At 40.2% G+C, this 24,917-nt stretch overlaps 1 protein-coding gene across 7 annotated transcripts in view; it reads right to left on the bottom strand.

Annotated features, from left to right (window-relative positions):
* The window catches only part of LOC119916266 (protein shisa-6-like), a 65,097-nt gene that overhangs the window by 9,766 nt on the left and 30,414 nt on the right, over nt 1-24,917 (bottom strand). For 2 of the 7 annotated variants that reach the window (XM_038736222.1, XM_038736223.1), the window contains exons 5-7: nt 12,070-12,108; nt 1,211-1,273; nt 11-31 (exon numbers count right to left, since the gene is read on the bottom strand). The exons of 1 other annotated variant lie outside the window; for it this stretch is intronic. In XM_038736222.1, the coding sequence (XP_038592150.1) occupies nt 11-31; nt 1,211-1,273; nt 12,070-12,108 (123 nt within the window). The remainder of the gene's footprint in view (nt 1-10; nt 32-1,210; nt 1,274-12,069; nt 12,109-24,917) is intronic. 4 more of the 7 variants (XM_038736224.1, XM_038736227.1, XM_038736225.1 and 1 more) reach the window with 3 other exon arrangements.

Genomic DNA, 24,917 nt, shown 5'->3' with positions numbered 1-24,917 from the left:
TATGACTTACCACGTCTCAATGATCGGTGAGCTACCAAACCCAAGTGAAAAACAAATATTTCAGAAACACGTCGATGGTGAGAAAGACAGAGCCTACAAAGGCCTACTCCATATTCAGCATGACTAGTACAGAAAATCCCCTCCTCAAAAAAATATTCAAATAAAATCAACTTTCACTTCCTGAGGCATGTGTTGAACATGTGTGTGTGTGTGTGTGTGTGATTGTGCATTTTCTGCTTGTGATTTGCAGCTGTATCTCCTGGTTGTTTCAGTGATGGGCAGCTATGAGGGTCATGGCAGTGGGTTTTATCTAGAAAATACACTGCGAGATGAAATTTGAAGCCTTTCTGGGGGCCTGTGATCAAAGTCTCTGTGTTAGTTAGCTGTGTTGTTGAAATGGATTTTTCATGTTCTCCATAGATCTCCAAGGCATTACAGTCTGCTTATCAGTGTGTGTGTGTGGGAGAGAGACAGAGAGAGAAATGGTCAATTTTGTCCATAAAGAAGGGGCAATCTCAAAGTCTTTTTTTATATTTGTGGCTGAAACAAACAGAATATTAATCAAATGGAAAGATCAGAGTGATTGAATAAATACAGAAGGCACAGAATATTCAGCTTATGGCCTCCTTTCTTTCTTTTTATCTCTGCTGTCTTTCCTCTCTCCAGCCTCCACTTGGCGTCATTATGCAACCGCTACTCATAATCTGCCAGTCTGCGACCCTGGGACAGCCTCGGCTGGCAGGAAGTTTTCGAACAAACTGCTGCACGAAATCCGTAATAAAAGCTGATTCATGGTGATGTTAAAGGTGATAACTTTTGCTCCTGGTATAACAGCAGGGAACGTCGCAGGTTTCACATGCTCTGTCAACCAGAGGGCGGAATGACCTCGACAGAACATTAAGTCGATCCTCCGCCAATTGTATTCCCTTTAAAAAGGAGAGGGACAGCGATAGTGGCCTAATACCGCTCACAGAAAATTGTTCATGACTATGGGATGTGACACTTCTATGATTCAATCTTCACCAAAAAAAAGCCAAATTTTCAATAACAGAATGGATTCGTGGTGGGGCAAATTGAAAAGAGGACCATGTCAATGGGGTCGTCTCAAGCACTATATTCAAGTTAATGCCGAGGTTCAAGCTTCATCTCAAACACTGAACTGAGCTGTGAATTCACTTGAATATTCCCCTCTCCCGCTAGTTTGTCTTACCATTCTTAGGTGTGCGTGTAGGGCTACCTAGAGCCACATGGTTATAGTTGTGCTGATGGGTACCTGCAATGACAAAAGCAATGAAAGACCTGTTCAGTGTCCATGAGGAATGCTCTGTATCAGCTCCAAAAAAGACTGGCAGCAGTGTGACAGAGACAATTAAAGAGATAATTCACTATAATGCTGTTAGAGTTGTCTTTTTGTGACATTTTGAAATGTGCTTTTTATAATTAATTCACAAAATTCAGATTTATGTAGAGAATGTGTGCATTTTAAATGAAATTTTATAATGTATACGATGGCACATCACTATTCTACAATTGCTGGCAAACTTATTTAGTGGGTGAAATATCCCTTTAATTTCCTCAAATTATGAGAATGGACATAAAGAGATGAGAGAGATTGTGGGATGAGTGAAACTACAGTCGGTGGAGTCTGCTGTAACCTCATGGGTTTCCCTGTAAAACATATTTACATCAAACAAACTCCAGACAGTCAGAGGCTACAGTAGAACAGTTTTTTTCTTTTTCCATATCTTCAATGTTCCTCAACATAGAAACACGGAAGATTCTCCCACATAATGCTCTAGGTTTAAGTTATGATGCCAAAACAACCAAACACAAGAACACAAGTTTTCTGTAATTGCTTCTCTTTTATATACTTATAAAAAAGAAGCAATTACATTAAGTTATAATTATTACTTATATAACTAATTCAAGACAAATTCCTTGTAAGTGTACACATACTTGGCCAAAGGAGCGCATTCTGATTCCAATGACCATCCGTCAGAAGTATTTCAATTTCATTTCTGAGAAATCATGTCTTTTTGGCAGATGGGTCTAAATACTAAAATACCCACGAGCCTCTGCCATCATTACTATGAAGATGAAGCCAGAAGCTAGTCAAAAGATACAGACCACTCCATACTTAGGTCCCTTGATGACAACTGAACCGACTGAGCAGACTCCATTAGCTGATGAAGACAGTGAGATGGCTTTGAATGCTCAGGAAATAGCTGGTTGACCTTGAGTTAAGTTTTTTTTTTTTTTTTTTTTTTTGTCAAACTAAAATAAACATTGCCATCTCATTTTTCAGCATCATTAAAATTGCTCAACCGTGGCATTTCGGGTGTGGTCGTCAAGTTTATGGAGTCGCCGAGACACCCTCAATAAATTGTCATAATGTAACTCACATTCATTGTGTTATGTATAAAAGCATGCCTGTATTCAATTGTGTTTTCTTTAGCTTGAATGTGATTGGTGAACATGTTTTGTGCTAGTGTTTTGTCCATATACGTGATTTCACAAGTTGCAGTCCTTTCTCAGCCATGGTCACATTCACACACACTCGTCCTCCGACTCTGGTCATTGCCCTTTTCTCTCTGGCTCTCTGTGTGCGTGAGTGTGGTCTAATCAGCAGTAACTGTCTTCTTTGTCGTCATCTGGGAAAGAACAGCCATTTTAATTTTCAACTCAGAGAGTAAACTACAGCTTCTCCCAAACATCCTACTGTGCAGGAGTTTTTGCGGCTGACAGGGAATGTGATGCAGTGGTAGAGTGCTCGGCTGGGCACCGCTGTGTGGAGGTGCTTTAGTTGAAATATGGGACCTTTACTGAGCCCATTGTACTGAGAAAGTTGATGAATGACAGCTATTCTCAGCAGTGTGTAGGACCGTGTGTGTGTGTGTGTGTGTGTGTGTGTGTGTACGTGTGGGTTTGTATGTTTCTATGTGAGAAAGAGGCAGCGATAGATGGAGCCCCTGTCGTAGAGTGTTGCCGTCGCAACACGTTCATTTGCCGTCTGCCGCTGTGCCTGTTTAAAAATGCATTAGAGCCAACTGCTGAAACGTCCATTTACATCTGTCACCGAAGTGAAAGAGGAGAGGGAGGCCCGACGCTTTCACATCATGGGTTTCAATATTTGCTCGAGCTATGGAGATGGATGGGATGTGTCTTCTGTGTGTTCCTTCCACTGGCTTTCTCTTTTTTCATATCAATTCTTAACAGTGATTCTCACAGAAGAGATGATTCAAGGAGGGCCACTGGAACAAGGACAAATATAAATATATGTCTGTTTAGTTACTATCTGTTGTGTTAAAAGAGTAATTTAACCTGCAGCCGGGATGTAAAATCTTTTACATGCTGTTCCTGCGACCCAAAGGAGGTGCCACAGATTTAAAAAAATTGAATATCATTACCATTAGAAAAAATATATATTTCTAAAAGTGCTGGAAATTTTGTTATACTACAACCCTATTCTCACAAAATTTAGTATCTTTGTGAATTTGTATTAATTGTGAAGGTCATTACTCATTTAACAACTCTGCCATGTCGGAAGATTCTACATAACCACGCAACATAACATAACATACCATAAGGAGTTTTTTTTCAACCCTGTCTCTGAAACTGTATACTAGTAGTTGGAGGAAATGTAATTGCATCTGGATTACGTTTGCTGGTGCAGTTTTTCTGAAATATGAGTTGTGACATTCATACTGCAGAGTCGTGTTTTGCCATACAAAGCACCAGATGGAACCATCCATCTAAACCCCATCCTGTGTCCCATACATTGTTTACTGTTGGGTGAGGCTACTAAGACATTTTGTTAATGTTAGCAACACATTGCAGCTAATAACAAAAAGCTAATTGGTTTGGTTAAATATTAAAAGTTTAAAGTTAATCTCTTGTTTCAAGTCAGCATTGACTTTTTTGACATTTACCAAAGACCAGGATCTTTCACTAAACTGACCAAAGTGCTTTGAGTTGCCTAAACAGAACCATACAAATGTTAATTATGTTATACAGACAGAAACATATTTTTGGGCAGCACCATGTTTTCTACAAAACATACAGTATTTGATATTGCGTATTAGTTCTATATAAATGCAGTTGGACAGGTTTATTTTTTCCTGATGTGCTTTGAAAACACTCACTGTGATTCAATCAAAATGTCTATCCTTCATGTCCAGCCAGTATTTACTGAAAGACAGGCAATCCTGTCCGTGTCATCAGTCCATCACCAGCCATGTACAGGTATATACCAAACCGTTCTCATCCCAGGGCATCACATATGGACGCTTTGTCAAGACCCCTTGGTGACACTTTTTAGCGCCCTGGGTACCTTTTAGCGTTGTTTTTGTATGTGTAGGGCTCCACAGTCAAGTAAGTATGAATAAATCTGCAACATCTGGTTAGACTTTTTGAAAAAAACTAGTACTTAACATTGCAAATTTTGAAATGTTACAGTTTGATTAGGTTTGGGCACCAGAAGTACTTAGTAAGGATTAGGAAAAGATCATGGTTTGGCTTAAAATTACTACGTTAGTTACTTGACTTAAAGCACCTAAGTTAAGTAATGCTACTTAAGTAAGTTATGTAACATCACTAAATGGATCAATGTTTTTTTCACACGGGAAACGAACACGTCTCCTGGGTGAAAGTCCGTTTTTTGTCCCACCCAACCACCTCCTTACTCATACTTTTATGTTGTTTATAGTAGTACTTTTAGTATTGAACAATGGCGCTGAAGTGCTCCCCCAGTGTGTTGAACTCTGATGCAAAAAGGTGCCATGTGCGTTAGTACCATACGCCAAAAGACGTGACAAAGCGTACTAGCTATTTGACGCATTGGGAATGAGAATGGGCTAAATACATTAGTAATGAGTGGGTTCAGTCAATTCTGCTATACCTTGTTATGTTTAAAGGGAATCAAACACATAGAAGGTCCTACATTATGAGAATATACAAATTGTGACATGCCACTGAAAATGTAGTAGTTGATCCACTAATAATACAACATATAGCTCCCCTGAAAGCACAGAAAGACAACCTTCACAAGTAGAAAAACAATCTCACAGAACTGGCCACGCTGACCAGTGAATGCTCCCAGAGCTCATCAATAAAAAGTATTTTGATCTTGAAAATCGGCACAGCTCGCTGTCTTTCACCAATGCTATGCAATGTTCTTTATCTCTAAGAAGTTTCGTCTCAAGCAGGTGATTTCCACTCAAAGTCTGGAGTGAGGAGTCCGGAGAGATCTGAGAGGAAGCAAAAGACTGTAGCTCATTAAGAACCTGCACGGCCGTGTTCAGCGATCCCTTCTTAATCTGGAGACCAATTAACAGTATTTAAGAAGAGTCCCAGCACAACCAGCAACCCCAACCTCTCAGAGCCATGAGACTGCTTATCACCCCCTCACACCGTCGCCCTCCTCACCTCTTTGAGCTGACATTGCAAAATAACCTCCACACAATGTGTTACCATGAAGCAGCTGCAGAAAACTATTTGTCAACTATAAAGGGAGCTTACAGTGGAGGGTGAGACCCCCAGGATACACTGCTGTCCATCAGTATTCATCTCCTCAAATTGGCATATTAAAATGGATGCAAAGCCAGTGCTGCTGTCTAATCATACAGTGGGTTGATTATTTATGATTGACAAGCTCTCCAGATTGTTGGGTTAAACAGGGTCCCTATCTAAATTGCTAAATGGATGTTTCTTTGTCAGTATGTTGATGACGCAGCTGTGTGTTTGGCAGATGGTGTCAGTCAGATTTGGTGTCTGAATTAACCACATATCTATGATCAATAGGCTGCAGAGCCTGATCTTACATACTTTCTTCTGGATACAGTGGCCCTCACCTCAGTGACAAGATTACTCATATTAACCCATCTCCGGAGAATACCTCCTTGCCGAGTTTGCATAACGGCATCCAGATGGCACGCAAGTGACTCAGTAATCTGACATTTGGCATGGCATTTTGTTTCAAATCACACTTCCAAACATCTCACATCCACGTACGGCACACAGGGGAGGCAAGAGAAGGCATGCCGAGCCCACCACATAACACCTTGAACCCCATGCCAAGGTTAAATAAGCATTTACACATTAAATTGCGGTTACATGCTCAGAGGTATCTTGTAAACCATCAGCACATTGATTTCTAAGAATTCGCATTCTGTCCAACAACTGAACAACCATGTCATGTTATCCAGTCAGCTCTCTGTGGATAGAGTTTGTGTGTGTGTGTGTGTGTGTGTGTGTGTGTGTTTGGCCACAATCGTATGTATTTCCATGAACAGGGAAGTAATTCTGGGATAAGTACCAGTCATTTTTGTTAGAACTAAAAAGGAACAAATGAACCGAAACAAACAAGGTCATCGGAGTATTTGAACAACTTAGCAACCTCCAGATGTGAGCACCCAAATGTCAGACCCAAGCAGTAACCTAAAATCAATGCAATGGGCCACATACAAGCATCATGTACATGTGGCAAATTGAAGAATACAATGCAGGAAAAAGTGTGCCCTTCATGGAGCAAGGTGGGACGTAAGGATTGGGTGTCTGTATGTACGTGGATATGTAGAGAATCCAACTTTTATGCAAGATGACCACTATCTTTCTTAACCTGAACCATAGTTTATGTGCCATAACAATAATGTTTTATAGTTACCAATTGATGTATATATGATGTATATATACAGTATCTCACGAAAGTGAGTACACCCCTCACATTTTAGTAAATATTTGATTATGTCTTTTCATGGAACAACATTGAAGAGATGACACTTTACTACAATGTAAAGTAGTGAGTGTACAGCTTGTATAACAGTGTAAATTTGCGGTCCCCTCAAAATAACACATCACACAGCCGTTAATGTCTAAAGCGCTGGCAACAAAAATGAGTACACCCCTAAGTGAAAATGTGCAAACTGGGCCCAAAGTGTCAACATTCCAACAAGAACTTCGTTTTAAATACACTTTATGTTGGCGTTATCTTTAATGTATCACCAATGTGTCGTTTCTTTTTAACATGAGGCAATTCATTCCTTCACATCTTATGAATGATGTGAAAAATGATATCCTGAAGCATGTGATTACGCATATAAAAGCAGGAAACCCTTTCGTTGCTTTGAAAATGCAAACTGTAAGTAGAGATATCGTGGTGGACATAGACTTTGGTGGTTGTGGAGTGTTTCCCCCAGACTTCAAAACACACTCATAATACAGACAGACAGGCACAACTTAATGGAAACCCTAAAGGCTTTGTGTCTGTAAGTAAAGTGCTGGGGAGACAGAAATACAATGGACATGGGATAAACTGAGACAGAAAGCAGATAAGAGAAGGAAACATATGAAAAAGGAGGATGTGGTGGGGCAGTGGGATGAAAAGAGGAGAGAAACAGCAACATGAGCCAGTGAAGAATCCTTCCTCCCCTCCACTCTCCAACTCCACACAACCCACCCCAGTTCTATTAGAGAGCCCTCCTCAGCTCTCTGCTCCACTCTCCTCATGACATCCCTCTCTAAAACCAACAGCTCTGCCATCCCATTAGTCCTGCCAAGTGGAGCTCCTGGAGTTATAAAAGGCCCAGAGGAGGTGAAGGGGGAGGTGGTGGTGGTGGGGTTACAGAGTGCAAGTGTGCATGTGTGCCAAAATGTGTGCGACAGGTAGGAATGCGGATGTCTCTGTCCTACTGGCTCTGTTGACAGCCCGGTGCTACAAACACCTCCCAGCCCTCCTCTCGCAGTAAAGGAAGCAGGGGAAAGGGAAGCCACTGTGGGCTTGACATTTAACAACTGACAAAGAGTGTTCACATTTAATCGCTAAATGTTAACTGCCATAATAGCCCCACTTCACTCGGTTAGTAGGGGACAAAGGTTTAGGCCCCCTGGCAGAAGTTCCCACCTCCTCATTGATTTCACTCTCAGAGCAGGAGGCTTAACTCTGACCCAATTGCAGCACTGGTGATAATGCTTATAAGTTATATTTATGGCACTTCTAGCTCTGCTAATTTTAGCTTCCACTGCTCATTCTTAACTGAATGGCTACTGTGAGTCAGAGTTTGGACGCTAAAAACATGGATTTACACTGACAAAAGTCTTAACCTATATCTTTAAGTACGTCTGATTTTCAAGTTATTTACTGTCATATGTACAACAATTACGCTGAAGCAGCCCTTGACAATTAAATTCTTAGTTTTCAGGCTCCCTACAACAATGCTCAAATAGTATGTATAAAAAGAAAACTATCCAAGACATAAAATAGTGCTGAAGTTAAAATGTAGGCAGGTGTACAGTAATGATAAATCAATAAACTGTAATGTAAAAAGATGCAGTGCAGTAATGTAATTAATACCTGGTTTGGTTTGATATGATTTAACCTATAGCTAGTTCAAAAAAGTTTTTGCAATGGCTGGGCGGTTAGCATGATTAGCAATAGCTGCCACACCAACAAACAGAACACCACCACAGAAACTTAAACTTAATGAACAGACATGAAACAGCATTTACATTGTAAACATTGTACAACCTGCTTTGTCAATACTGTCTTCAACTCTTTAATTTGAAAAACAGCGCTTGGTTTGACAAGCAATATATGTAAGTGTAGTACAAAACTACCGTAGCATAGCATTGACTTGCTTGGTACCAAAGGTGTCAATACTATAAAATGAAATACTACTCAAGAGTTAATACCTGCAAACGTTAAAATCTAAATTTGAATGTGCTGTGAAACATGCTACATAGGTCCAACATCAGACCTCTGCAAGACTGAAAAGACCCAAAAGGATTTTCAAGTCATTTCCGCATTATATGTGAATTGTCCCTTCACCGGCCATCTCAGCTACTGATATCAAGAACCTCATCGCAGTTTAACTGTAAAATATCAGTTCCCCACCACCAAATCCATCAGCTCTCAGACAAGCAAATCATGTTTTTTGAAAGCTCCTAAAAGAATTGTGAGGAAGAACACTTGGCTCTTTATCACTGCTTATGTAAAACTTTCTCTCTTATTTTTGGTTATATGGAACTCATGAACATCATGCATGTTTGACATATTCTTATAAAGTTGATGTGACGCACGTGTTAGCAAACACAGCATGGTAAACACCTGTTTACATATTCAACAAACAGGAGTCAAGATCCTGGCAAAATTGGCAAAAGAAACTGTGTGTTAATGATGTTTCCATCCACTATTGTTATGCGAATATTAGGAGTTATGCGCAGGTGGCGGCACTAATTCTGTAGTTGGTTGCCATTGAAGCATTGCCAAAGAAGAGGACACAATGAGATGACGTAATTAAAAGAGCATCTGTCACATCAAAGTAAAATGTTTCATCTCTCCAGTGGAGCGGAAACTTCAGTGAAGTCTCATGCTTCATGTAAGTCTGTTTCCTTTGCTTTTATCAATACACCAACTTTACGACCTCGACGTTTTTTGAATGTGCATAAAAACAGCTGGATGAAAACTCACAACGCATCATTACCATTAATTTGAAGTTGTGTTTCTAGTGATATGATAAACATAAGTCCAATATTATCTGTGGGTTAGTCACTAAACCTTTTACATTAATCGCAAAGTTGTTTTTCTGTGTCGTGATCTGCGTCAGAAGATGCATTACATTCAGCAGTACTGCAGGAAAAGGGAAAGCAGTGAAAAAGAACTGTCAACAAGTACTGAAACCTAAAAAAAGACATTCATAGCACCAGATCACTTTAGTATATCAGTATATCTGCTGGTTTACAGCTGTGAAAATAGAGGCCCCTATATTAGAGCATAACATTTAAGAAATATAGTTCAGATTCTGGTTATATGGTTTTGTATTGCTACTATAACCATTTGTATACCTGAAGTCAAATACAGTATATTACTAAATGGCTGTGCTTATCTGTTAATCTACATCTCATGTGTGCTAACGAGTAATTAACACGTGTTTTGAATTGGTTGAAATTAATAGCTACACTGAAATATTCAGACATCATTATGCATTCACAGATAACTCCATTAATAAGAGTCACCAGAGCTGCAGATTGCAACGTTCCTATGTCCTTCCGAGTGCAATAAAATCCCAGTCCAGGCTGTTTTTATCCACAAATTGCAGTAAGTATCGCTCTTTATGTCGTAACTCACAATCACCCCCAAGACATCAAAGGCCAAGTAGTTACTTGACATGTCACTGCCTCTCCAGCTTGACAAATGGGACATGATAGTCTCAGCAGGGATAGGGAAGGGCAGGAGGTCGAGATGGACTTCATATCCAGTTCATTTTGAAATGTGATAGAAAGTGAACCCAATGTGGACTATTGTGACCCTGTGTGCTAAAAGGCAATAAGAGATCCATTTTATTGAAGTAGTGTTTCATGATGTTCCTACAGAGCCCATCTGGTTCCACTCTGTTCTCTCACTACAAAGCTGAGGTGACTCACTGGGTTTAAAGGTAATAATCTTTCCTGAAAATCAAACATAGTTACAGCATGGCATTTTCATTGTAGGAATAATACTCTCTCAACAGTTGATTGACATACCAACCGACTCCATTTGCGGGCTGTTGAAAAGCAGACTTCCTTTGAGAGGAGGCGGAGGGCGAGGAAGAGGTAGAGGAGGAAGAGGAGGGTCCGTATATTAAGCAAGGATAAGCACAGATTTATCTGATGTCTTCTTAAAATAAAAGAAGTAACATCATCAAAACTGCCTTTATCCATGCCTTTATAGACCAGCCCTCCTCTCCACTGAGACGGACAGAGTCGAAGACCACGCACACCATAGAGGTTAGGACATTCATTTCAGTAAAGTGGACGACACATAGAAAAAGCTTCAGTTAAACAGTTCAAAACATACATTTCAAAGGGCAGGAATTAGAACAGAGTGAAATGGGACCGGTTGGGTTTTAAGGCACAACACAATGGGAAAAAAACAAACAATGTGGGCCAGCTGCAACAAACATCAAGAGGTACAGAACATTCTTATTTACATACAGTGTGCCCTAGTTTGGTTAGTTTTTTCATTAATTAGGCCCTCATACTCTACTCATAGAATGGACTTCTTGGTTGAAAACAAAAAATGGAGTGCAATCAAAATCTCCTCTTTACAATGTTTCTTTGGAAGCAAGCCCACATCACCAGTAATTTGAACAAAAAAAAGATATGGGGTGTAACGGCACACGTATTCATCCCCTATCATCTTAATACTGTCTAATTTGCGCTGCGTTTTAGTACATCCACTGCATAAATTCCAAATAGCGAGAGACCCACATCGAGGGTTTGGCAGTGAGACAGTTGTTGTCCATCAGCTAGACCATGTTATTTGTTACAGGGCTTCAGCCCCATCATAATATTCCTCACCATGTGCATTTCAGTCAGTTTGTTGTGCCTGTAAAGTAGCACAGTGCTACCTAAGAGTGTAAAAATAGAAGGAGTTATGTAATGTAATGATTTCTTGACAGTTCATCACCTAGCACTTGCTTGGTTACTTCATTGTAACTAAATGTAACTCCTCGTTATGTTATTTGTACATTTTTGCTTTGTGTACAGATTAAACAAACAGAGGTACAATGTATATAATTAGTGAACTTCAGTTCTCAGTTTCAGTTTCAACCTTAGACAGGCCAAAGCTTGGTGTTTCCGCTTGCTTTCAGTCTTAATGCTGAGCTAAGCTAATTGTCTCCTGGTTCCAGGTATATACTTAACACACAAGAGTGGTATTGACCGTCTCACCTAACTCATAAACCTGCTGCGCTTGTCTTAATGGACATTTTTTTAACCAAACTGAATTTTGTGTACCGTTAGACCCCTAGAACCATTACACATAGACCAGACTGAACACATGTAGTCATCACACAGACAGGAGAGCTAAATGCCAAGGGGAAAATCCACAGGTTAGGCATATAGATAGAGAGCGGCCAATGGGAAGGCACTGCACTACAATTAACACTCCAGGTATAAGCTGCCTCCAAACACTGATCAGATGTTACTTCATATTACCACTATTAATCATTATCAAGTTTATAAGACAAATACAGAAATCCTAAAGAAGTGGTTAGAGGCAACTTTGACCCTTAAAGAAAGAACATCCATCCCTACCATGGTGACTCTGGGAGCGGACCGGCCAATGTTTTTCTCCTAGAAAACAGAACCAAGTGGTTATTTATTAGATTGTGCTACTTGCATGGTAATATAAAAGAAAAATACAATCACATTAAACAACCAGGAATTGTACATGCATAACACCAGTTGAACTCAAACATTAGACAATAAAGCAGTCCAATTTCTTCATTTTATGAATAACATCTCTTTTATGAGTCAAATGTTGCCCACATGTTACAGCAACAGATTTGTAGACACACGCAGTGCAGAAGGCTGCTGGAAACAATTTTAGTGATCGGATATCGATAGTGATACATTTTATCTTCCCATCAACTACTGGCTGATGCCACCTGACACCATGACACAACGCATCAAGTCACCTCTCTCTCTCTCTCACGCACACACATTCAGACAGACATACACACACACACACAGTGTGGGGGAAGACAGAGAGGAGTTGGAATTTAAAGATGAAAAGAGAGAATCGTGGGCTAGGTAGGAGGAAAGGAGGAGAAGAAGATAATGAGAAGACGGGAGGAGGTGTAAAAAGTCACCGTTGTTCCCCGCACCCTGACACCGCAGGGCTCCAGCCATGCGGCACTTTGATCCATCACTATCGATTTACCATCAGCTTCTCATCGCCGCGGCCTCCCACACAGCAGCACACAGCTACAGGGATGTGTTCCCCAGCACCGGGTTTGATGATATACGCACCAGCTTTGACCTTAAACCCAGTGACCAAATGAACCTTTATAGTTTGCAGCACATTCATGATAAGAAGAGTGCTGCTGTAGATACAATGATATTTCCACAGCAGTCTACTGATAACAGTGGGGTGAGGGAGGGAGGGGTGGTTACATGAAATCCCCTGTGAGAGAAACACGCAGAGAGCACATCTCAGCACTAATGTGTGTACACATAACATCAGCACCAGCAGAGTGAGGGCACACAGTGTAGATTAACATTGCACTGGTATATTCTTTGCACTGTAGTGCACACTGTTTGCTTCTCAGAGCCTCAAAGCCCTCCATCACAACAAGAATACTTTAAGAACCTGAACATGTGGTCTTGAGTATTTTGTTACCATTAAAAAGTTCAATTCGTAAACAATGAAACACCTCCTTACTCAGTTCAGTACACTCTTCATTGGTTTTGCTGCTACAGCCTTCCTTGGTGTGACCAGTAACCTATAATGGCTAATATTGGTTAATGTTAGCAATCTTTTGATAGATATTGTTGTGTAACTGACATTAGGCATCAAATTAGCATTCGCAATAAATCTACCTCAACTGGGGGGGGGGCACAGTAGAAAGTTCCACATAGAGATGTAAAATAATAGTAATGGTGGTCCTCATAATGATAGAGATAGTAATGATTATAATAATAGGACTAATAATAATATTAATTGTAGCAGCGTGTGTCAAGCAGGAACATGGGGTAGGTGACCTGCAACCACAGATCCAGACTCTACAGATCCAGAGGCAGAAACACCTGGAGAAGCATTTTAAAGGAACTACAATGCACACATAACCTCCTTTCTATCTAAAAAAAAAAAAAAAGAAGCTTATACTGAATACTGAATGAATGAGTGTTCTTTTTTTTTTAAGTTTACGTTTACCCTCACTGCCATATAAAAACATGTTTTAAATTATAGTATTCATTTAAATAATTACTTTGTGTGGAATATTTGATGTGCAAATGTGAGTATTTATTATCTCACTGACTTTTATCTCTAAGGCAAAAAAAGGTTCTTGTTATTATTAAAGGGCTGTTAAATCTAATCCTCGACATGTATTGAAATCAGTGAGCGACCAAAGAATAGAAAGAACACACACCAACTTACAGCTGTAGCTGACATAAATAATGAGGTTGCATTAGTAAAGAATAGACGAACTAATTAGAGCAAACATCCATTAGAATTGACTGCTGAAGAGGTAAGGCACTACTGTGCAATATACTGGAATTTATTTTAATTATCATGTCATAGACCTTGAGCACACAAATCTCAAATAAAATTCTATTTGTGGCTACATTTGTATCTCTTGATAACCCCCCTTTAGCTTTATTATGGTGTTTTGACTTCAAGAGGCAGTGCAATCTGTAGTCATAGCATCTTAGAGGAACAAGAAAGACCAGTGACATTAACCTCTTACTGTACCATGTTAAGCAGGCTACTGGAGATTTATACAGGATGACCTTGAGTGTTATTCCAGTCAATATCTTATTGATGGCTTGATAAATCCATCAGACATGTAATGCAAGGCTGACGTATTGGTGGTTGTGGAGTGTTTCCCCCGGAGGACACACTGTCATCTCTTGCATCCTTTGTTTGGTCCATATCTGATGCCCTATGAGGGGGGTTAATGAGTTTGATGCAGACGTATTCCTGGGAATAGTGTGGGACTTAATGAACTCTATAGGTTTGGGGCTCAGGGAAATCAAATATTCAGCTTCAGTAGTTGCAGAATGTATTTTCTTTGCTTTGGTTGAGGTAATGCAGGTGATTGATCTGCTTGTGACCCTGCTTTATGAGTTACAGAAGACCAAACTGATTCAGACTCTTTTACCAGTCTCAGTGTTCCTGCGTGGTTATTTAGAACCAAAGTGTGACAAGAAACCTTGATGCCCAAGCATTAGTTACAGTTCTCCTGACTCAGCATTATGCAGTATATTTATGATGTGTGCAGTGTTTTAGTCAACAGATACGTGTAAGGTTGAAGAGTGCTACAGGAAGATTCAGCATTTCCCTTCACCGCTGCACAAGCTAACAATTGTTTTATTTACAGCGTTACCATGTAAAGCAGTCAGTTATTTTGATGCATAATTTTCATGAAATGCAGGGAGAGGAGATAAATCAAAAGGTTTCCACAGTGAGTGGTCGGATGTAATTCATAAAAATTTGACTTTATAAGCAGGGCTACAAATGACATAAGTGTAGGTGGCAGCTCAACAGTAAACAGCACTGGTTATGCTCCTTAATTGGAATAGGACGGTGTTTTACAGTCAACTGCTCCACTAACATATAGACAGCAGACGTGATGTTGGCTGTAACAGTCGGAAATTCCTGACTTTCCGGTGCAGCACCACTGAGGGGGAAGACAACTGCAACTGAAAAGCTGCAGAACAGCCAGTGCACTGAGGAGACCTCCCTCCCTGGGCAAATCTACTTGCCAGCATGCCCACCATCAGCACTTAACAATGTTTGTTCAGATTTTCAGCCCAAGGTAACTCGTTCTACAAGAGCTCCGCTGCATTTTCAGCCACCCCTACCCCGTCCGGCTCCTGAAATCAATGAAGTAGACTCAGCCCGCTAAAATTTCAGCTACAAACGCGTTCACAATATACTCAGAGCCAAGGTAAGAGGACTTTTTTCATGAGTCTTCAAGAAGCAAATTCAGCCCGAAGAACTTCACTACAACACTCGTCTGTTGGATGTGCAGTTTAAGGGTATTTGGGCCATTTCTGGTCTTTATTTAACAGTATATAATTTACACAATACATTGAGGTAAATACATTTCGGCTCAAACCTAATCTAACAGTCATAGCTGTGGGGTTCATTGATAGTAATGGGTATTTCATTGATGTTAAAGCTACATGATTGGAATAGTGACTTTAGGGGCAGCTGCTGCCATACTCTGATGTATGTTGCAATAAAGCTAAATGTTTTTTTATGACTGTAAGACTTCACATACTCTTGCATTTCATATTAACACATAATGTGGCGTGTGCAATGTGCCATGTTTGCTCATGGTGCCGATGCATTCAGCTTGTGAGCCTGGAAGCTGAAACCGTTTTCAAGAGACACAAATGTGTTAAATCTGAGCTTTGAAGGAAGTATACCTCACTGTTTTACTGCTACACAATCTGAAAGGAAAGAAACCTAAACTGTTGTAATTATTATTTACAGGTTGGGTCTTATTTTCATAGTTTTGGGCATCAATTCTCTCAGTAGTAATCAAGCTGATCGCAGGCTGATCTGAGAACATGGTCAGAAAGTAATTACATCCATATTGGGTGATTCCACTCCCCACATGCCAACGTTGAGTGCCAATAAGTAAAGAAGTAGTGCTCTAAAAGTAACATTGTCATTGAAGGTTATCATGGGTTATAATAATTTTTTGTTTTTTCATTTGGAACTGTACAGGATGAGACAGGATGAGACAAGCTCAGTGCTCAGTGTCGGAGTTTGAAAACCAAAACTAACTGAAAACACTTCTGAGCAGGCAGAAATCTTGCCACAAATCCACAGCCATGTGAACTTCAGCACCTCAGATAAAGTGCAGCTCACAGTCACTTGAGTGGGAAGCATCTGGAGCAGTGAGACACTCTCAAACAGAGCAAAGGTGTTTCCAAGCGAGAGGGACGCAGACACAGCAGTGACACAGAGCTACCGGCCAGAGGAAAGGCGCCACACTGCAGCCCAGACCTTTTACAAGTCAAATTACTTGTAGATTACAGTTGCGTCTTTGGTCTATGTTATTTGCTCATTTGCGGCTGGCTGTTAACCGTTTGTACCAAATACACTGACAAGACACTGACACACAACAGCGGTTATATTTAAATCTTTTTTTTTTTACTGCTAGGGACGATTCCATAGTATTCAGACGTGTCCATCTCCTTCCTAATTCCATGCCCTTGATATAGTGGTATCCTTTGTGGCCTGTATAGAGAATACTCTTTCAATTTAGATATGACATGTGGGTGTATGTATTAAGGAAAATCTGAACCTATCCTTTAAGTATCTACTTTGGCCTGTAATTACAATAAAGAGTTCAAAGTTTTGGTTTCCAAAATGTGCATTTCCTTCTCATCTGCCACCCCGGTCGTTGATTTCTTTCAATCAACACCTCACTGAGCAAAGACGCGCTCAGTTTCTTGCTTCGCTAATCACGCTGCATTAGCATATTAACAAATCAATTGGCACGAAAGAGTGCCTCTCTCTATACCTGTGGCAAAACACTGGGTGCAATATTATGTAGCGTACTGAATGTGTGATTTGTTTCACCCCACCCCCACCCAACACACACACACACACACACACCACCGCTCCCCTGCTGGGTGTGTTGGATTGCTATCAGTCCCTGAGAAGGCTGCTTACATAACCACGCTGCCAGCACCAGCCCACGTCAGCCTCCATATTAGATGATAGCATTTTAAATGGCTTTTTGACAATGTTGCAACTAACTTGCAGTGTAAGAGACAAGGCCACTTGAGAGTGCACATGAGAGCGAGGAGCTGTGTGACTGCTGTTTTGCCTGTAAGTGATGTAAAATAAGATGGTGTGAAAAGAAATAAAAGGGGATGATGTCGTTGGGATTGTTTTCATGGAGAAAGACGGGAGCTCATCTGCCAACTTTAGGAGCAAATAATAGTTCAGATTCATTTGTGCAGCAGCTTATGCAATTCTGTAAGACATTTTCTCAGGGGCGTGAAAGTAACTATGTTAAATATTTATGCTCAACTGGTTCAGGGGTTGGGATTGTAAAGCATGAAAGCTGATCGTGACGCGATTAACAAAAGCAGAGCACAAAGTTGCCAGAGCTTACCGGTCTTCTTGCAGGGGAGAAAAAAAGCTTTCTTCATTAACTCTTCATCTCATACAGCAATCCCCCAAGCTCAGATAGAGCAGGGCGAGCGAGCAAGGGAAAGATTAAGAGAGGGAGAGTGAGAGCAAAGATTCGATAAAGAAGGGGAGAGTCTTATTTCAGTGCTTCACACACTGCTGGATGATCAAAGTAGAAAATGCTGTTTTAATTCCAAGAATCATATCTCATCTCCTGTCCACAAGCTCATTATAAAGAATTATGCTGCGGGACAGTGGGGGAGAGAAGAAGAAACAGAAGATGCACATAGAAAAAGACCTGCTCATCTACTACAGTGTACTTAATACATTTATTTTTGCTAAGCACTGACAGCTAGCCTTTCTTGACTTGTTATAGATAGGCCACAGTGACCTCTGCTTCAACCCTGAGGCAGTGCCTAGTGATGTAGCCCCAGCAGCGGGCCAACCTTGAATACAACATAATTTGACATGGACATTGTTGTTTGTCATTGTAAGTTACAGTAATCCGTTTAGTCATTTCATTGCTTTTCATTACTAAGCTCAGGTCCATCAGAGTTGCCTTCCAACAACTCTAAGGCCCTCTACACGGACACGGGTATTTTCAAAACTGTAAGTTTGTAGTTTGGCCGTTCGTCTACACGGAAACGCAGAATCAGGTCACTGAAACCGAATATTTTTGAAAACTCCTGCCAGGGTGAGAATTTTAAGAATCTCCGGTTGCAGTGTTGTCGTGTAGACGGTGAAACCACAGTTTTTGCCTTGCGACATCAGAGTGCGCACCATTATTTGCTGTGTTTGATGTGAGATTGTGCTCCACTGCCTGCTTTCTTTACAATTTTATTAGGCTCTAATTGGCCAATGTGGCTTTACGATTAGGGTCATATCGCTGCCTGTTGGTTTGGCATGCTCTTGACGGCTTAATAACGTGTTTTTGTGTTTTCATGTATGCAGAGATTTTTTTTAAACGACAGAGGAAAAACTCAGTTTATAAAAGTACCCCTGCACGTGTGATTAGGACGAAATCCACCACACCCACATGCCACATCTTCTGTATTTAAACACAGGTACGAACAGGAAAGGAGACACTGCGGTTTAAAGAGCAGCAAACCCAGACGCCTGATAACAGAAACAGGAAAACATTTAAATGGAACCACTAAATTATTTTGTTAGGCTGGATTAAAACACAGAGCAGGTGATAGCAGAGAGCAGTAGAGGTTAAATTGGAACTGAGACTTAGAAGTACGGGCTGTTTCTGTCCCACCGCTCACCAGATTTTGCTGTTTTTAATTGTTGAGCCTTAAGGCTGAATGAATGTACAAAAAAAATTATCTTGACTGATATTGCAATTGTGATTTAATTTTCAAAATTGGAGGGAATGTTCACTCTTACTGTTTAAATGAATTATGGTGAGATTTTTGCAAGGATCTGTCCCAAACAAATCTGATCTTTTTAGTCTGTAGAATATGACTTTTAGGTCAAGACATCTCTGCAGCACAACAATATTTCATTTTTAGTTTTCTGACACACATTTTAACAAATATTATTTTTACATGACAACAGCGTTTCAAAGTGAGTTGTCTTGTGGGTGTAGACGTGTGGATTCGATTTCTAGTCGCGTTACCGGGTTACTGTCCAGCATGGCACAGAAAGAAAACATTAGTCTACTGTTTAAGAAATGTACCCACATCTACAATGTTTTTATGCCAAGTAAATGTCTCTGAATGAGCTAATAGCACTATTTCAGAATGTAATGGATTCGTTTGGGTAGAGTCTAATGCCCCGTAGCAGACTGGGGCCACAGCTTTACCAGCTGATGTCTGCCTGATATCAAAAATCACAATAAAAGCAATCCCCTAAACTAGATGAATGGCCACAGGATGACACCTGATGTCAGGTTGTACAGCAGCAACGAGCATTGAGGTGTGACCGTCCCAAAAACGACCCTCCTGGTTCTGGCAGCACTTGTATTTTTTCCCGGCGACACAGACACAGATACCTGCACACTGTGTGCACATCCATCCATACATTACTCCTCCAGCTCCCCATTCAACAGCACAATCAGGCTCGGCAGGGGCTCCAGTCTCCAGTCATTACAGCCAGTTAATTCTAAACTCATTAACAATGGAGCCATAACAATAGTGCGCACAAAAGCAGGAGGTGTGGGTGGACTGCCTTCATGCAGGAGGAAAAAAAGAGACATTGGGTTTTTCATAATCAACTGTCAGTCATTTGCTAAGATAAAGGCTTCTTTAAGTCTGCATAGGGGACAGAAGCCCACAGTTGCAATTTAATTACCATTTTGCTGGAGTTTTACAAAAGAAACATAAGTATGCAGTGTCATGACTACGGAGGATTGGCTTCATGAATAGAAATGTGTTTCTACAAAAGACAGAGGAGAGAGTTGAATTAAAGCCCTGACATATTCATTGAAAGTTGCGATTTTTCCATCTCTTCTGGCCCCCTGGTTGAATAAGGAATAAAAAGACAAAAGAATGGGATGAATATTAACCAGTCTTCTTTGTAGTGGAGAAAATCTTAGTGACCTTTCATGCCTTCCAGGATTTTTTCACCGACTTCCACTTTGTTTAGCTTTTGGTAATTTTTCAATTACCACAAGCTTAAAAGCATTAAAAATTCAAATAAAATCTTCTGAGGCGTGTCATATTCCAGGATGTGACAGAAAAGATGTATGCTGCTTCAACAGCAGCATTGCCACACCGCCTGAGGCACAAAAGCCGACAGCACTTGACAAGGTGTGCACAATTCGCGTCAGGAGCGAGGTGAGAGTGAGACAAATCTGAATATTGATTGAGTCCATTTAATCCACCTCGGCACCTATTGATGTGTCAATCATCCTGCTAAATCTAGTAAAGTGTATCAGTCTTGCGAGCAGAAAAGCGGCCCAAGGACACTGCTCTTTTCTGTCGTGTTTAAATTGCTGTTGGCACTGCACGCCGTGACTCATGGTAATGAGTTAATGAAGTCATTGAGATTTAGTGAGCAGCCACAGGCTACGCACTTCCTGCCGAGAATAGTGTCAATATGGCTTTATTAACATTTCAGAAAAGTGCCACTATCACATTGGCTGCACTGATCACAGCAATTGTGATTAATTTTGTGGCCTGATCAGACAGGAGGCACCTATGTGTGGTGGGGTAACTTGGGATGATGTCTATATGTTGGAATATTAATATTTCATCATGATTGGATCTCACAAGGAAGTAAATACTTTTCTCCATTTGCCATTTTTTTCTCTTTCAATTCAGACATACCACACCACAAATATGCTTATGAAATGTTTTGAAGTTTTCATGTTTTATTGTTTTACAACATTGAATCCGCGTAGATTTAATGTGATTTTTTAGTCATACTAGCAGCAAGCTCAAGGGATGGTAATGTCATTTTCTCTGTCTGTTAGTCGGTTGGCCACAATGTTGGCACTGAAATATGTCAATCACTAAAAGTAATGGCCTGACCTTTGTTCTAGCACCACCACGAGGTTCAAATTTATATTTTCGAGTGAAATTTTTTTTGCTATAAAATTTGGTACAGACTATGTTGGTGATTCCGTAACTTTTCCTCTAGCACCGTCATCAGGTCACAATACCTGCATGGCATCCTCATCAGCTTCAGCTGTACTTTGTGATTAATTAGCAAATGTTAGCATGCAAACGTGAAAAACTAAGATGGTGAACTTGGTAAAAATTATACCTGCATAACATCAGCTTGTTAGCATTGTCACTGTGAGCACATGTTAGCATCTAGCTCAAAGAAACTCTAGCTGCTAGAATGGCCGTAGACTCTGAATCTTGTTTGATACTGATCAATCAATACATATACTTCAATATCAAAGTGAAAACATGTCTATGTCTACATAGTGACTGAAAATATTACAAATAGAACATAATGCATGTTTGCATATGTATTTGCCCCTTTAATAGAACACACCTGATTCATCACAGGTGCCTCATTAATTAAATGGAGATTACCTGTTATGGTAAAAATAGAGATGTTGCTAGAAGGTCCAGCTTTTTCTGCTACAGTATTGCATTATTGTAGTATTGTAGTAATACTAAGAACACTCTAAACTATTCATGATTGAAAGGCACAAGTCAGGAGAAAGAAAGAAGAAAACTTCCAAGGCACTGAACATCCCTTGGAGTCCAGTAAAATCAATCATTAGGAAATGGAAAGAGTGTGGCACAGCTGTAAATCTGCCAAGAGCAGACCGTTCTCAAAAACTGAGTGAGGGTGCAAGAAGGAGACTAGTGAGGGAGGACACTAAGAGACCTATGACAGCTTGAGACTATCGAGAAAGAATAAGGACAGAGTCTGTCATTTCATTTCCCTAACTAAGTAGTTATTATTGTAACCATGAAGATAAAGGTCTCTTAACCTTAACAAAGCAATCATTTCAATCCAGACCACCATGTTTCTCTAAATATTACCAAATTGTATTTGTGCCTAAACCTAACCAAACCTTAACCTGTCACAAGTTTTTTTTAAATTCAACAGCGATTTGGAGGGTCAGCCAAAATGACATCCTGCTAATAGGGGGCGTCAGATCAGAAAACATTTCTATGTATATACAATAACAAATTGGCCTTCACCAGTCGCAGTTCAGTGGCAAAGAGACAGCACTTATATGGGATAAAGACTGTAAAGTTCTGGTAAAGCAGTCCGCACACATCTGAATTAACATCATGATCATGAAATGCTGTGGGAATCCGTCTTTTATATATTTAGTTTCGCTTATAATGAGTTCAACTCAAATCAAGTTTGCTGTATTCTCTAATGAGCAGTAAAACATCCCATGTTGAAAAAAACAGTGACTCACCCCACAACAAGGAAAAACAGGTATAAACAGGTTTTTTGGAAATTAATTCATGTATTATTTTGTATTCTATGTGAGTGACTGAGGAAAGGCGAGTCTCAGTTTGAGGCAGGGGAGATATCTGACAGAGCCCTCCCCCTATCTAATTAAGTAATAACCCTCGCTAAGAGAAAACCAGAATGAGCCGAGAGGAAAATCTATAGAATTCATTTCCAGAGATGCAGGGGCAATTTGTTTCAAAATGACAAATATTGTGCTCGTTAGATGTACAAAAACATAAATCATCGTATAAATTTGTTTTAGGGTGAAGGACCCCGTTTGATATTGCTGGTTATTTTGCTTTGCTAAATTGGCACATTAGCGCTTCTCTGCCTGTGTCCTCTACAGTTTTCACTCCAACTCTGCCTTGATGTTGTCTTCTAACTTCAGTTTATTCCTGAACTAGCAAATCCTGGGGTCCTTTTGCAAATATTTTGCACACCTGTTGAGACTAACAACATACTCCATAATGGAGAGGCACTTTGGAGAAGAGGGCAGAAAGAGGCCAGCCTCCAGATTGCAAGGTGATGGGACCGGGGACTCCTGTGGTTGGGGAGGAAATGTTCCCCACTGTGTGAAATTACAAAACTGCAACACAAACAACTTAAAATATCCCAGATTTGTTACCAAACCGTCAAAAGGATCGGTTAGCCGAGGATGCCTGCTTGTGTCTTTTGTTTGGGGCGAAACACATCAAACTCTCTGACAAGTAGTTTTTTGATGGTGTGCAAGCGAGGCATTTCTTTCTTCTTCCACCATTACTCTGTTGATATCATGTGGGGAAACAAATTGAAAGATGACTGAAGTGGAAAATGACTGTTCGTATATTGTGACTCTGTATAAACTGTTGAAGCATTGTAATTATGCACCAGAGCCAAGCATGAAATGTTTACCCAGGGAAACAGCTTCAGAAATGCGCAACACGTACATGTCAATGGATGAAATACAATGGGTCTTTATGGGTGAGTTTAATTATTACATTCTGCAGCTCCGGAGCCAACGGGCTCCCTCTGCCTTTGACAAAGCGTCATAATTCACATTGGCATGCGTTTCAGTCAAATGAGAGCGAGTCAGGTTGATAGATCGAGGTCTGTAGAGATGATGCATTTCCGCTGTGATTGCTTTCATAGCCATTACTCACAGCATAGGGTGATTAGTAGGCCAGCAGCTGACACCTCCGCTTGCGCCTGTGCGACAGAGCGGTCTCATAGGAGGGTCCGGTTACCTCTGCCACAACACTGATCTCTGATTGCCGGGCTCAATCAATGAACCAAAATAATGGATTATGTGCATTCTCATCAATCAGCCTGCCAGGGGAAGGAAGTCATGAAGGACGGACAGCAGTCGTGCTATTTATGAAAGAGGCTGCAGGACTTATCACTCACATTCTGTCTCCTCGGTGTCATTGTGTTACCTGTCAAAGGTATTTTGGGAGGAATATGTTTGTGCTGACCTTGACTAGCCTCTGCAGGCAATGAGGGAGAGAGAGAGAGCAACAGTGACAACATGCTAGCTTGACCCTTTAACTGAGGCAACATCCAGCCTGTTTAAGAGATTTAGGCTGTCACTTTTTCAAGAAATCAAGTTACACAAATGACATTTAACACACACGATATATAGTGTCAAGTCATTAGCATGTCACCCATGTAGCATAATCCGGAACTACACTGCCAACTTTCAGTTCATTCATGCTGCCTCACTAAGTGACAAGCTAACAGATGTTTTTTTTTTTTTGCTAATGGCAATGTTACTGTCTGGTCAGTTATATTGTTTTATATAACAGCAACATAAGTCATGCTTTTTTTTAATACATAAATGTTTCCACACTGCTCAGAAGGTTTGGTCTCATGATTTATTGTTTAGCATGGCTTGCTTTCATCGTTTTGTGTAAGCTAGAAAACAACAACTGCCTAATTTAGGTCATGCAAGAAATCCCAGCGATGGTGCATTTTATAACCGTTCTACACTCAGGGATGTTGTGAATTCTAAACTATCACATATCACTACAGGTCAGCTATGTAAACAGCCATTGTAATTGGAAAAGAAAGGAACATGAGCTATGTGTTTGCATCATTTTAAGATTGGGCACTACCACTTTCTAATAAGTCAACTATTACAAAGGGTTATCAAGTTTAGCTTATTGCTTTATAAATTAGTTTAAAACTATTAATAAAAACAACCTTTGGTTTACTGGTGAGTCAGAAACAGTCAAGTAATTAATAAAGTAATAAATAAATGGCAACCAAAAGGACATTTTATTGGACATTTTCTAATTAAACCTCCAATAACTGAGGTTTTCTGACCACTTGCTGCAGCAGAAACAAGTTTACATTGACAAATAATCACCTTTAATAATATTGCAGTTGCTTGTTTACTTACCCAGCAGTTACAAAGCAACATTATCATTTA

The sequence above is a fragment of the Micropterus salmoides genome, unplaced genomic scaffold (assembly GCF_014851395.1).
Source record: "Micropterus salmoides isolate LMB-PRFRI ecotype aquatic unplaced genomic scaffold, ASM1485139v1 Ms_hic_scaffold_21, whole genome shotgun sequence".
Lineage (NCBI taxonomy): Eukaryota > Metazoa > Chordata > Actinopteri > Centrarchiformes > Centrarchidae > Micropterus > Micropterus salmoides.
This window is presented reverse-complemented; position numbering and strand designations above follow the sequence as displayed.